General features: G+C 43.6%; 1 protein-coding gene across 14 annotated transcripts in view; it reads right to left on the bottom strand.

The window, feature by feature from the left end:
* Nucleotides 1–2,720: 2,720 nt before the first annotated feature.
* The window catches only part of celf2 (cugbp, Elav-like family member 2), a 164,789-nt gene continuing 152,724 nt past the window's right edge, over nt 2,721–14,785 (bottom strand). For 10 of the 14 annotated variants that reach the window (XM_047338678.1, XM_047338681.1, XM_047338676.1 and 7 more), the window contains 5 exons: nt 11,476–11,589; nt 8,232–8,411; nt 6,720–6,863; nt 5,096–5,268; nt 2,721–3,067 (listed from right to left, as the gene is read on the bottom strand). In XM_047338678.1, coding sequence (XP_047194634.1) covers nt 5,141–5,268; nt 6,720–6,863; nt 8,232–8,411; nt 11,476–11,589 — 566 coding nt within the window. In that variant the 3' untranslated portion in view covers nt 2,721–3,067; nt 5,096–5,140. Of the gene's footprint in view, nt 3,068–5,095; nt 5,269–6,719; nt 6,864–8,231; nt 8,412–11,475; nt 11,605–14,785 lie in introns of all 14 variants that reach the window. The other 4 variants (XM_047338682.1, XM_035147252.2, XM_035147250.1 and 1 more) reach the window with 1 other exon arrangement.

Consider the following 14,785-nt stretch of genomic DNA (forward strand, 5'->3'; position numbering starts at 1 on the left):
GTGACCCTTCCTCTGCAGCCAACGAGCGCTTTATTTCCCCTGCCGCTATTCCAATAAGACGTCTCTCCACATCGCCCTGCTTCTAATAACCCCGGTTAGCCTGGGAGACAACAACCAGACGGCGAGCGGCATCCTTCCAAACAGATGCACTCGTTTTCTCTGCTTCTTCACCGCGCTGCGAGGACAAACAGCCATTTCAGACCTTCCTGCTCCGGCCCATTGGATGAAAATGGCGGAAGAGCGAAATCCAGACTTTGGACAAGTGGGAGGTTAACTGTACATAGAAGTGAACCTGGACTTGGCACAAATCACTGACTGACTGACAACATCTTCTAGTCTTATAATACTGATACAACGCTCCCTGGTTAAGGCGACTGGTGAGCTTCTGTAGAAAATAATGCTGCCTTTTTTTTTTTGCAGACCGTAAACTAGGCTTTCAGGGAGGGGGAAAGGGGGCAGTTGAATAGACTGACAACACTGTGCCATGTAAACGGCTCGACTATGAGAATGTCAATAACACACTTTGGCATCTCAACATGATTTTGGCCCATTACACCACAAGACTCACATAATGGAGAAGTCTCACAACCATTTAGAAAACATCAAAAGGATAAGTTAATCAAAGCGACGAAATCAAAACGAGTAAGAACTTGCCCCGGACCGTCCCGCCTCTCGCGTCGCGACTATCCCAACGGCTGTGGCGTGTGCTTATTCCTCAAAAGGTCGAGGCCTGAACGAGCGAGTCTTGCCCTGTGCTTACATCATGAAAGCGAGCGCGCTCATCTGAGGTGAAACACGCGGAAAAAGTAACGATCCCCGCCGTCTTGAGACAAACGACGCCGGGCTACAACTCAGAGATGTTTTTAAAAACCATAACGAAAGGGATAAGAGGATTCGGAGAAATAAGGCTTCGCGTACGAGTCTCACCTCAGTTTTTGGGATAGCGTGCGAGAGAAACAATCAAAACAATATATATATACCGAAGCCTGATGTCTGTGTGTGCGAGATACTAATAGAGAGAGAACAGGAGTGCAAAGATTCGTGGTAAGGCTTTGATGAATAAAACGGCTGTACAATGGCTAAAAATATCAGTGCGTGATTCTCGTTTGTGTGTGTGTGTGTGTGTGTGTGTGTGTGCACGCTGGCGGGCGGTAGCGGTTGCTGTAGAGGCTTTCACACTCAGGGGCTCTCATGCACAACAACAAAGTAAACTGTGAGGTCTGCACGAGAGTGTGTGTGTGTGTGTGTGTCTGTGTGTGTGTCCGTGTGTGTGCGTGTGTGTGTATATAGATATATATATATATATGACACATGGGCACTTTTTTTTAACATCTTTACAAAGAAAAAAAGCAAACATGACATTTTCAGGCAACAAGACCACAGAATAGCAAGTTAACAAACTCTTTTTTAAATCTATATTTTTAAATATGAGGGATCCATACAAAACACTTATAATAAAATACCCATGTTATCAAATAATTTCACAAGAAATACACTGACGCGCTAGGCAGGAAGTACCTTCAGAATTTGGCACTAAACTCCACTGATCTTGTCTTTTTTTCTTTATAAGACATTTTGCTGAACAACAAAACACATCTAAATATTGTTTCCCACGAGAGAAATAAAATAATAATGACATTGATGCTTCACAAGCTGACATTATATATATATATATATATAGATATATTTATATTTATATATATTTTTAGGAATTTTATATAGCTAATTAACCAACAAGAAATTTAGCAAATAGGGACTCCTTAAAAAAAAAAGAGGAAAATAAAAGAACAAAGTAATTATTATAGTAATATGAAAGGCTTTGTCTATTGTTCAAGTAAACTGATTTTTTAGTCTTCTCTTGAAAAACATGAGACACTTAAGACCGTTGGACTTGTGATGAAACCACAACTAAACTCACAAGAAGCACCGACGTTAACGCGGGTTACAGGTATCTTAGTATTTTTTTTTCCTCTATACATTTAAACAGTAGAAAATATAGGTCATTTCATCATGTGCATTTAAACCACGGATTGTCTATCTGTGAGTCAGTTCAGCAAAAGGTGACACAAGTAGGTAGCATTTCTCCCCCCCAAACAGGGCAAATGTCATTTTTTTATTTTTACCTTTAAACTACTCTAGAAAAAAGTGGTTCTATATATAGACTTTGAATGAGAAACAGAGCCACTTAAAATGGCCTTATCAAAAAACTTTACACTGCCTGAAAAATGTAAAAACCATTAGAGAGCTCTGAGAGAGTCTAATATTGATCAGACAGTTTTTATTCAAAACTGTTTGGAAGTAGTCTTATTTCTCAGAGAAACTGGCGCCGCCTGCTTCTGGCCCGCGCTCTGTGTTTCCCCGGCGCCAGAAGCAAGGCGACGCGCCAATTCCTGTAGTGAACTTTCAAGTTTACTTTAAATGAAGAAGAAAAAGGAAAAAAAAAAGAAAAACTGACATAAAGAAGAAGAAGAAGAAGAAGAAGAAGAAGAAGAAGAAGAAACAAATGCAAGAAAACAAACTGAATGGAAGTCACTTTGCCACAGGTTGTCGTTTGTTTGTTTTTTCTCCAAAAAAGAACATTTGTTTTTCCGTAAAAATCTCAAGTCTTTTTTTGTTTTTTCATATGAATGCAGCTTTATATCTTTTTCACATTGATTCATTTTCTCCTCACCCTCCCCTCCCTCCCCCTTATCCTCCCTCCTCCCCTTCCTGAACCCCCGGAAAACAGATCCAAATGAGGTCACATGCAAAAAAAAAAGAAAAATACACACAAAAAGAAAAATTAAAAATCATAAAAAAATCAAAGTCCAAAAAAGTTCAAAGTTCAAAAGGTCAGTAGGCGGCGGAGGAGAACCAGGTTATGATCAGGTGAGCTCGGAAAAGACATCAGAAAAAACAATGACGGGCGAAGGAGGAGGACGATGACACTTTTGTTTTTGGCGGGGGACATTTTTTTTGTTTGTTTCGTTTTCGTTTATAAAGTTTTTTTTTTGTGTGTGTGTGTGTTTGGACGCCACGGAGACATGCTAGGCAAACGATGAGCTAACAGGCATGGAGATGGGTTGTTCTAAAAGGGGGAAAGAAAAAACAGGGGAGAGGAGAGAGTTACACACAGAGAGCCAGAGCACCACACCACTACAGCATTTCATCAAATCAGGAGAAACAACAACAACAAACAGCAACAACAAACAAACAACAGCAACAATGCAACAACACTCACTGAGTTCATTGACAATTTTTAGCTTAAGATTTTGTTGTTTTTACGTAAATATAAAATGATATTAATGTTATAGGTCTATATAGGCAACAGCAAACACACATTCATTCCCACGTACACAAACAACAGAGAGCACCCAAAGCTTAATCCATCAGATCCCAGATGGATGTTGTCATTTGGGAGAAAGTAGTTGTAATATCTTTTTGGGAGGGGTAGGGGGGGGGGGCGATGTCTATTCACTCCTTTCTATTTAAATTTTTTTTTGAAAGGAAGGCAAGGGTAGGGGGCGCTACGAACAAACAAACAAAAAACGTAAACACGCAAATTAAAAAAAAAAGTAAAAAACGTGAGGAAAAAAGGTGGAAATTCGACAAGTGAGGAAGAAGTCCCACTACGGATGGAGCGAGGGAGAGAGGGGTGAAAAGAGAGGGATGGATGGATGGATGGACAGCACAGGTAAGTGTGTGTGTGTGTGTTTGAATGGATGAATGACAGAGAAGGGGTGGGGGGGTGGGGGAGGCTGCGGTTCAAATGGCGGTGGAGCGTGTTGTGATTGTGGTTTCTGCACCGAAAAAACAGGAAAAACACCGGAGAACCCAATTCCACGAGACTTCTCCACAAGGGTCTACTTTAATGATGCTGTATACTTTATAGGAGTCCAATAACTTAACGATAGGCAATAAATAAAATCCTTTTTTTTTTCCATCTGAGGCAGTAAAAATGTTGTATAAAAATAGAACTGCTTTTTTTACAAATAAAATTTACAGGCCTGTGGCTTTCTGTACTTTGAATTTTTTAAATCTTTCAACAAACATCAAGTATTTTTCCAGTTACCCCCCCTTTAACCCATAAACTCTTTTATTAGTAGTATGATTAATATTATAGCCTTCATCAAATTCTGGATGATGTTGTTGAAAATGTTCGACATGCTTTAATATCCATTTCACAACAAAGACCAATGTGATCTGACCCAGAAAAGTGGTTACTAATTATTTTATCCATCGTCTGAGAAATGAAAAAGCTGTTTTCTTTTTCTCATTTTGACATAAATAATAAGACCTAGCTGGAGTGTGCGAGTGCGTGTGTGTGTCTCTTTTTGTCTTTCGCACTGTGGAGGTGGTGTGTAAATAGTATGGCAGGCGGATGGTGCCACCGACTATGCTGTAAAAAGAGGCCACTAGCATTTTGCAGCCTTTGCTCCCGGGTTACCAGCAGGCGTGGAGGTTTTTTTTTTAGAGAAGCAGCGGCGGCCTGCAAACCAACACCGTGGAGGTCAAAGGGCGAATGTGCATATCGGCGAGTGTGTCAAAAAAAATTAATAAAAAAAAAAGAACCTTTCACCAGGCCTCAGGTTCACATTGAGGGAGAGAGAGAGGAAAAAAAAAGATTTCAAATAAAAAAATCATCATGGCTCCTTTTTGTCTGTCGGTTCTGTCTGTAACTCGTCCTCAAAAATGTATAAATAATCGCTGAGAAAGGAAAAAAATATTAAATAACTTTTAACAAAAGCTACCCAGGATATTGGTTTTTTCCTTCCATTGTAAAAAAACAAAAAAAACAAAAAACTGCACAAAGTAATGACGTAATGGAAGCGTTCATGTGTGTCAAAAAAAAAATTGTAATAAATAATAATACTTGAAACCTAACATAAAAATCTTCAAAAATAAAAAATAAACAAGGCGTGCGTGTCTCCCTCAGGGTGGTTGGAGGTCGTCTCCCCCTCCCTCCCCTCCCTCCCGTCCCTCCCGTCAATCCACCCCACCCCCCCACCCGCCCCAGTCCCTGTGTAGAGGTCGTGGCTCGGTTTGCTGTTGTTGTTTTTTTTGTTTTTTTTCTCTTTTCCATTTTCACTTGTTGTTTTTTTGTGGGGGGACTTACCCTAGCAGTGCTAACATGGGGAGCAGACAGACCCTAGTGCTAAGATCAGTACGGTTTGCTGTCGTTCTTGGAGCGTTTCAGCTGCACCTTCAGCCGCTTCATGCCGATCTGGAAGCCGTTCATGGCCTGGATGGCTGCCTGCGCCGACACCGGATTGTCGTAGCTGACAAAGCCTGCGGAGACACCGGAGGAAAGTGGACGGTTAGAAACAAAAAATGGAGAAGAGTGAGACGATTACTCAATTACTGTTCAAGAGTTGAAGATTAGTTGGTGTATTTTCAGATTTGCACGCTGGAGTTTCTGGTCGACTGAGCTGTTTTTTTATCTTTTAAGCAGATAGAGGCTGTATTCACGTATATTTCTGTTTGAAGGTGGCGTTTTAAAACTTACACCCTAGAACAGACCTTTTCATGTATTTGTTGTTATGTCAAGCAGCAATATTAAGCTTTCTTTGTGTCTATGGGATCAAATACTGAGCAAAACTACACAAATGAATGTGTTGTGAGGAGAAAACAAGATTTTTCTGAGTCTCAAACTTCCAAAACCTCTCGTATTTATGTTAGAATCTCTCAAAATGAAGACATCTCCCGTAATCCTCATTGTTTCCTCTGAATAATTGTCCCTCCATTTCCGAGAAGGCTCTATTTTACTTACAGTTGCTATACTGCTTCAAAATTAAGGTGTAATAATGAGCTGATGTTAAAATGCTACACGAGACACCCACACCGTGTTTGTCTGCGTCTCGAGATGTGATTACATTTCCATCTACGAAACATTAAAATACTCCTCTGCCGCACAATAAGAAAAGATTAAACCCTAACGACTCCCGTGAGGAAGCTGCACGAGTTGTTGCAACCAAACAACGACAGAATGAAGCGACATTAAAGTGAAACAAACGGAGGAAGCACGTCCAGAGCAAAGCAGAAATAGAAATACTATGAATTAAAAAAGCTATATATGACAAAAAGGACATAAAACACAGTGTCTGCTCCGAAAAAAACATTTTGTCCAACAACTTGACGAGGGCCACCGAGGGTCAGGATGTCAGAACACAGTGTTGTGGAGCAGACGGTGAAGTTCTACCATGTTTTCTTTTTCTGTTGTCTCACACTTCACTTCCTCCTGTAACATCTCAAACTCTGAACTGTCCGTCTCTCTCTCTCGTCTGGCATCAAACCTCACGATCCTGTTTCTGACAACTTCCTTCCTGCTGCTGCGCTTGATTCGTTTCAGTTTGTGTCTTTGGTCAAATTGTTTTTATACATTTCAGGGACGATGCTTTCTTAATTGCCAAAGTCTGAATGTGTCTAGACTAAATAAGAGCAAGCATCACACAGTTTTTGAGGTATTTAAATCATCATATCCTGTCATTATATTATTATTGACCGATAAAAATACTGTTTCAGCCGGAATGCACCTCTGATTTCTGTCAGGAGCGTTTCTCCTCACGTTCACATCACATGGGATTAGAGGTTTGACATCAAATCACAAATATCTGAGTCAAGTTTTCATATTCCCACACAACCAGCAAAGAAAAAGACCACATATCTGCAGGCGTGTGTGTGTTTGTGTTTGTGTATGTCTCCCATGTGTGTGTGTGTGTGGGGGGGGGCTGCAGACGTACCGAAGCACTTGCTAAGGTTTGTCTGTTTGTCGATGAAGACTTTGGCAGAGACCACGTTTCCGAAAGGCATGAACATCTGCAGTATGTCCTGGTCTCCAAACTCCTGGGGCAGGTGGTAGATGAACAGGTTGGCACCTTCGGGACCTGGTGGGGGGGAGGGAGGAGGAGGAGGAGGAGGAGGAGGAGGAGGAGGAGGAGGAGGAGGAGGAGATGCAGAGCAGGTTTCAGGTCAGAGCGGTTTTTCATTCAAGCAAAAAAAAAGCTGCAGGAGACGGAGAGCGCTGCATTGTGTGCGCTGTCGTCATAGGAACGGAGCTGAAGAACGCCGCTTAGCACAATATTGCACGACCTTGAGTTTGTTATTGCTTTCGAACAACATTCTGCAATCGCACTGAACATTATACAAAAGACGGAAGCTTTTTACTTTCTCATTGAACGATTATATATCTGCCGGTTCCCTGTTCTCCTGCTTTGGATTCATTCAGTCTCTGGCGCCGCAGGTCGACCTCCGTGCTTCCATCACACGTCCCGATAATCCCGATAGGTCACATCTCTCAGAGACATTAGACTCCGCTGCTAAATGAAGCCTGCGGGGGGGGGGGAGCCGGATATTTGTCACGTCGGGTTCTGATCCCCCCCCTCATGGACCGTCAAAGACACGGAGCATCTTTGCAAATATATCTTTGTTGGAAGCCGAGATGAGAGGCGCACAAACAAACAGGATGTGGCTCTGTTTGATTTACGAGACGTTTCATCAGCTGGTTTGTATTCAGAGCTGTCGTCCAAAGCTTTTGGGTAAATTTAACTTCCGCCGTCAGATTCTGTGCGAAGGAGCCACTTTGCAACAGCGCTGATACACGGATGATCCAATTTTACATTTTCTCTTCATCGTAAGAATAAAATCAATGTTCAATTATCAACCAAAACATTGATAATATTCATAGAAGCTTGGTTAAATACTGAGAGCGATTCTGCAACTAATTCATATTGACTGTAAATTTGGGATTTGGTAAGAAAAGCAAATCCTTGAAATTTGAAGGATTATTAAGAAACACGGAGTTTGATCTGATTTGATTCCTCGGCTGAAGTGTAACTTAACAACTGTTTGTTTTTCAGAAGTAACGTGAAATTGAAATGGTTTCAAATATACAATCATAATAATCTCAGAGCCCTGATTTCAGCAAATCACCTAAAAGGCACGTTTATGCTCAAGTGGACGTTTTCCTTAACAACCATCTTACCGTAAAAAAAACAGATAAATGAGCCTCAAGTATTTAAAAACAATAATGTCTTAAATTTAAAGATTAAAATATTAGTTTGCTTATCAAATAATCACGACACGGAAGATTAATAACATAATTACAATAATAACAATAATCGTGCTGCATGTCAATGTCTCGCGGTGTCGAATCCTGCAGGAAACACTGAGCACATTTATATTCAGTGTTTCTTGCAAACAGTGTGAAGTCGACCTCCCGCTGAGCAGCGGTCGCGCGGCCCCGTGTTACTGACCCTCTTTCTGGCTGCCGGCGGCCCCCTGCTGCTGCAGCAGGGACTGGCTGTAGAGGGTGGGCAGGGCTGCGGCGGCGTACTGCTGGATCCCTGAGTAAGCCTGCGTCAGCGCGTCCATGGTGCCCGCCGTCCCGTTGGTAAGCCCCGCGCCGCCCAGGCCTCCGTTTAGAGCCGCCATACCTGAGAGCATTTGAGCAACTTTACACAAAACCCAACAATAAAGAAAGAAGAGTGCACTTACTCGTTAGCGCTCCATTTGAAGGTTGTGTTTTATCACACATACACGTACACAATTGTTACCACACACACACACACACACACACACACACACACACACACACACATAGTGACGCTCACACAGACTTTACTGTAACGTACACAATGACATGACACGACACACAAAAAGACACATCAATACAATTGTCTATAACACAACATAGCACAGGACACACACAGTATTTAGTTTACACACAGTAAAGTACAGTATGAGTGTAGCTGATGACAGCCAGAGCTGCACACAGGTGTACTCCACATAGGAAGTACACAGCGTATCATGCACACACACACACAAATACACAGTGAACACACAAGAACGATGGCGTGAGAACAGACTTTGTAACAGACGAGCAGGGACACGGATCAAAACTCAGAGTCGAAACTTTTTAGTTTAAAAATGATGATATTCTCTTTCTCTTGACTTTTGTGTACGATATCTTGTGATTTATGTTTTTTGCCAGTTTCCACCGAGTCTCTGAATTGGCCTGTAAGTGAAATGTGTTTTACAAATAAAGCTGCATTGCTAAATCAATACGGCTGATTTGCCACTGATGGAACAGAATGTGAGCACAGCTGATCTGAGACGTGGCGGCGGGCGGGGGGGGGATTTGTTTCAAAAAGTCCCTCCACTAAAAGGACAAGGAGAAAGACAAACTGCCAGATTTGTCAGTTAAACAGGAATTGAAGCTGCGCAGGTATCGATAGGGGAAGTGTCCATCTTCACGATTTACTATTTTTCGACGCTAATCTCCGGATCCCTCGAGCGGCGGCGTCAGACATCGACGGCGAGCTCTAGATAATCGGTGCTTTTTCCAGCCGGTGACGTCTCACTTTCAGGGGAGAAGACAGGCACGAGCGAGGGGGGGGGGAGCAGAGCAGAGCAGAGGGCGTTTTTAAAAAAAAAAGTGAAGGCAACGCAGCGGTAACACTCATTAGTTGCTTGTAACGGCTTAATATCACGATGGAGGGCAACTTGTCTGAGGGGGTCTGACATTGGCTCGGCGTCCTGTCGCCTCGCCGTCAGACACAGTGAAATAAATTACCACCGCCGAGCTCTGCATTATAGGTCACTCATTTATTCAGGAATAATTGCACCGGTGACCTTTGCAATTCAATTAAAGCCTAGATGTGTTTAAATGAGGGCGGTCGGCGGGGGGAAGGGGAGGGGGGGGGAGAGGGAGGTTAGCAGGGGGACGAAATGGGATGCAAAACGAAAGAGACCTGTTCCGACTGAAGGGAACGAGCATGCGTGTGCGTCCCATGTTCCCGTGTTTTCCCGCGTGTGCGCCCGTGTAGACGCGTATATATGATTTACACACGGATACGGCGACTCGAGCCAAGGAGCGGTAAAGGTCAGAGGAGAATAATGTGGTGGAAGAGGCCGGTAGTACAGGATCTGTGCTGTCATAACAGCGCTGATTAAGATCCTAGCCTCGTCTCCCCAGAGGTCAAAGGCAGGACACGATCCACACACACAGACACACACAGACACACACACACACAGAGACACACACACACTCACACACTGCGACCAGACTTTTAAAGCAACTGGTAAACTTTAAAAAAAACATTTAAAAGTCATTCCACTGGATTTTAAACACTGAGTTTCCCAGTAATATCCTTTGCTACCTTTTTCCGAGAACAAAGATTTTCCAGTAAGAACAAATGTAATATTTACCGAGCGTGGAAAATGTCAACTGCTGTAAGGTTTTGGCATTTTATTTTTTTTATTCTAGCATAAAGGTCAAATTTAATGTTTTTTACTGTTTGTTAGTTTGTCAGCTTGATTATGCAAAGACTACGGGACGGATTTCCACGGGACTCGGTTGGAACGTGAGCCAAGAAATAACCCATTGAAATTTTGAGGTGTGGAAAAAAGGGAATGTTTTTTATCACTTTAAAATCCGGTATATTCAAGGTATTAATATCTATCAGTGTGTGAAATGTGCACCTTGATTGAATTAAAGTTTGACCTTAGTGGACGTATGCACTCTACTCAGTGACAAGTTTGCTACACAACTATTTTTTGCTAGGAATTGGTCAATTTTTGTCTTTTTAAATTGTAACATTCCCGTAGCAGTAAAGAGTTTATTTCAAAACAAATTAAAGTTGGAGTTTTGTCTTCTGTGCCCATTGAAACGTTGAAAATAACAGAAAGCACAACAGCGACACGAACAAACCAACAGGATGTGAAACAGCTACAACACGGTCGCACACAGACGGTGGCGTGAGGCGACAGCGGCACGACGCCACCTCTACCGGGACAGCACACCAGCACTCGTACAGCAAGCACAACCCCAGGACACAACCAGGGAGCGGATGGAGAGATAGATGGAGGATGGATGGAAGATGGATGGAAGATGGATGGAAGATGGATGGAAGATGGATGGAAGATGGATGAGTGGATGGATGAAATATCTGTGTCCAGATGAATGAGTGAGGCAGCGTCACTGAGAGTGAGGACAGTTTATTCACGAGCGACACAGAGAGATGACGGGAGTCGGTTTTTCTCGTTCTCTTATTACTTTTCTTCTATTTGAACTTTCTTTGTTCACAAGTTTTCTTTCACTTGGTAAATTATGGACTTTAATGTGTAACCGACTCATTTAAATCTCCATAAATTCAAAGTTGATGTCCAATTTCTTTGTTCAGGCGCTGACAGAGTTTGACGACTTCGTGGATTTTCAGTTCATATTGAGAAGTAAAGTTAAATTTCTCCTTTCCTTAAATTTGTCAACAAATTACACGTTAAATATGAGAAATTGTTTATCATTTCAAAAATAAAATGACATGACATGAAAATCCATAAGAGTCAAACTCTACCGATGGGCGTGTTGTGTGTGTGTAACAGTGCGTCTCTCTGTGTCGACTCGCAGGTTGTGGTGATGAGGCTGCAGATGGGTGTGCGTGGTCGCAGCGGGGGGGTGTTGGTGGAGGTGGAGTGGCTGATGAGAAGATGAATACTCACTGTTGACGCTACCTGCTAGTGCATTAATGTTGTTCAGGCCGACGGTTGCGCCTGCCAGGCCCTGCAGGGTGCCCAGAGAGGTCAGAGAGTTCATGGCGCTGGCGTTGGAGCTGGCTGTTGTGCCCGCAACTGCGGGAAAAGAGGGGTGAGGAGGGAGGAAGGAAGGAAGGATGGAGGAGGCCAGGGTGAAGAGAGTGAAAAGAGAGGAGAGGGATGAGGACGGAGGTAAAGAGGGAGAGGAGGAGACAAAGAAGCAGACGTCTTATAAAGGCAATGAACAAACCTCAACAAGGACGAAGAGGTGAAGGTTTCTTATCACATACAAATTAATAACTTGTGCAGCTTTGTAGGATTTATGCAGAGGGTGCTACACATGGAACATTTATTATATGACTGAAAACATCTGAAACCACTGCTGAGAAAACTGAGGAGGTCATGTTGTCACTTGTCACATGTGGGAAACAATCTCTTCAGGATCAGAGAGGAAACTGAGGGAGGATTGAGAAGTGAGGGAGGATTGAGAAGTGAGGGAGGATTGATAACTGAGGGAGGATTGAGAAGTGAGGGAGGATTGAGAAGTGAGGGAGGATTGAGAAGTGAGGGAGGATTGAGAAGTGAGGGAGGATTGAGAACTGAGGGAGGGTTGAGAAGTGAGGGAGGATTGAGAAGTGAAGGAGGTCGCATCATCAGGAAATACAAACAGAATCTGCTTTCAGGGACTTCTGGGTTGAGTTCACCAATTTCCTAAATAGATTTTTTAATTTATTTTGAAGGATCCAATCATTGCTTTTAATTATTTTCCAGATTATTGAAAGTCTGGCCATGACGTTCTAACCAAATTAGAGGACAGAGGAACCACTTCAAGAAATGTAAATGTCAAACTAAGGACAAAATCCGATTCCACGTGCAGATTGAAAACTTACATTAAAAATGTTTAAACTCAGTTGTTCAGGCCTAAGTTGTTGAATATCACATTTCCTCATTTGCAAGGTTTGTGTGGTGACATTTCTTTGCAGACACAGATGAAATATTCCTCCAGTGCGATGAGAGCTGAAGCTTTCTGAGCGAGAGCGAGTGGAGGTTCGAGTGGAGCCGGTGTGAACGGAGAAACATCTTCTTGACGAGAACACTTGAGCTGAACCAGTTTTCTCCGCAGTGGTCTCATTCTTTTTCACGGATCTGCACCAGAGTGTCTCTGCGGATTTGACAGCACGCAGACGTTTAAGAATATTACAAGTAGCACCTTTTTATATCGATGTAACAAGCTGCAGCAACTTGACCCTGCATTTGAAAACCTCACAACCCACACTTTAAAAGATAGAGCTCTGTATGGTTTGTTCACTGAAGCTGGTAAAGCAGAGGATCGCTGCATTCAAGGTGAGGCTGCAATGGCATTAAGAAGAAAAAAAAAAAAATCCACAAGGACCAGCCGCAAACAAAAACAGACGGATGCACAGAAAAGCAAGAGCACAATCTGAAGAGACTTTTTATGCTCACAAATAAACCACTTGAAAAATGTTTACAGCTGCAAAACGTCCTCGACACAAACGCCTTGTCCACACTAACGCGGATATTTTGCAAATCAAAGTTTTTCCTGTTTGAGCCTCTCGTCCACATTTCAAGTTCCAAAAACAGAGATTTTTACAAACGCGGCCAAAGTTTTACACGTGCAGGAGACGAGCTACTACTCGTGCAATCTGCGAACAACTCCCATGTTTTGCGAGACGTGCATCACTTCCTGTGTACACCGGCACATTCATGCAGAGGTCATGTGATCAGGCTTGCTAGTATAGACGGGGATTCAAAATTATAAAGTGCTTAGTATGGCTGTAGCCTTTATCGCCACCTACTGGCCCCGACGTGCTTATTTTAGTGTTTGTAGTTGTTTTTGTCTGCAGATATATTTTGTAAAACAAGAGGTAGTGTGGACAGAGATTTTAAAAAACCGAAGGGAAAATATCCGCAGTAGTGTAGACAAGGCCTCAAACACACCACAGACAAACTCACACATACACCTGAACACACCACTGGGACACGTGTACTGTACATGATGTCAGAGGTGGTGGGTGAAATGGTGCGGAGGATGGTGCGTGGAGCTCGAAAACCTAAAAATACTCTTCTAGCGCCTCGTCAAAGTGAAGATGCGAACAAAGCAGGATTGCCACGAGACAAAGTGAGAACCGAAACGCCGCTCTGTCTCCATGCAGACCCGTCCACACGCGTCAAACCCGTGTGGCGTTTTTCAGTCTCGTTGACACATGCAAGTAAAGCGCCGCTCATTCACAGCGAGCGGCTCAACCTGAGAGCGAAACCATTCAAGGTGGGACTGATATTCAGAGTCACAAAGAGAGGATGAGAGAAGAGAGAGAGAGAGAAGCTGGGATGAAAGCGAGGAGAGGAAGAGACGAGAGCCGAGAGCCGGGATGGAAGCGGCGCAAGCATTAACGTGGAGGAGGTGTGTGTGTGTGTGTGTGTGTGTGTGTGTGTGTGTGTGTGTGTGAAGGAGGAGGGGAGGTGCTCTTCATATTCATGCTCTGTTGGGAGTGCGCTCCAAAAGAGACGGCAGAGCCACGGCTGCTGGAGCGAGGCCGAGCCGACATGAAAGGGGAGAATGATGGAGCAGAAACAGGGAGCTTGTCAAAAGGAGGGCAGCAGCAAAAGACGAGGGCAACGAGAGGGAACATGAGGAGAAGAGAGGAGGAGGAGAGAAGAGGAGGAGGAGGGGGGGAGGAGGAGGAGGAGGAGGAGGAGAGAAGAGGAGGAGGGGGAGGAGGAGGAGGAGGAGAGAAGAGGATGAGACGGAGCGGGAGAAAAAGGAGGGAGAGAAATCTGAAGGTGGCGTTGTTTAACCTGAATCGAGTTTTGACATCCTCCCCCACACAGCCATGAGCAGAGACACAAACACACACACACACACACACACACACACACACACACAAACCCAGTCTGCTGTGAAACAACAACAACAACAAGAAGTCGTACAATTCTGACATTGAAGCACAGAACGCACATACATGCACACGCGCACACATGGACAGTGCGTGTATCACGGGATGGCGTGGTCGTTGGGCCACGTGGTGAGGAAGTGACTTGTGGGACGCAGGAAGGCGGCGCGTCAACAACACAGCATGGTGTGATCTTGTGAGATGGAGGTGGACACACACACACACACACACACACACACACACACACACCAGAGAGAGAGGGTCGACAACACGGACGGGGATCTGAACAATGATGATGGTTATGTTTCGGTTGATGGTTTCGGTGATGGTGCCGGGATCACAGTGGGGCGACAACACTGGTGATG

This window comes from Hippoglossus stenolepis, chromosome 22, assembly GCF_022539355.2.
Source record: "Hippoglossus stenolepis isolate QCI-W04-F060 chromosome 22, HSTE1.2, whole genome shotgun sequence".
In the NCBI taxonomy this organism is placed as follows: Eukaryota; Metazoa; Chordata; class Actinopteri; order Pleuronectiformes; family Pleuronectidae; genus Hippoglossus; species Hippoglossus stenolepis.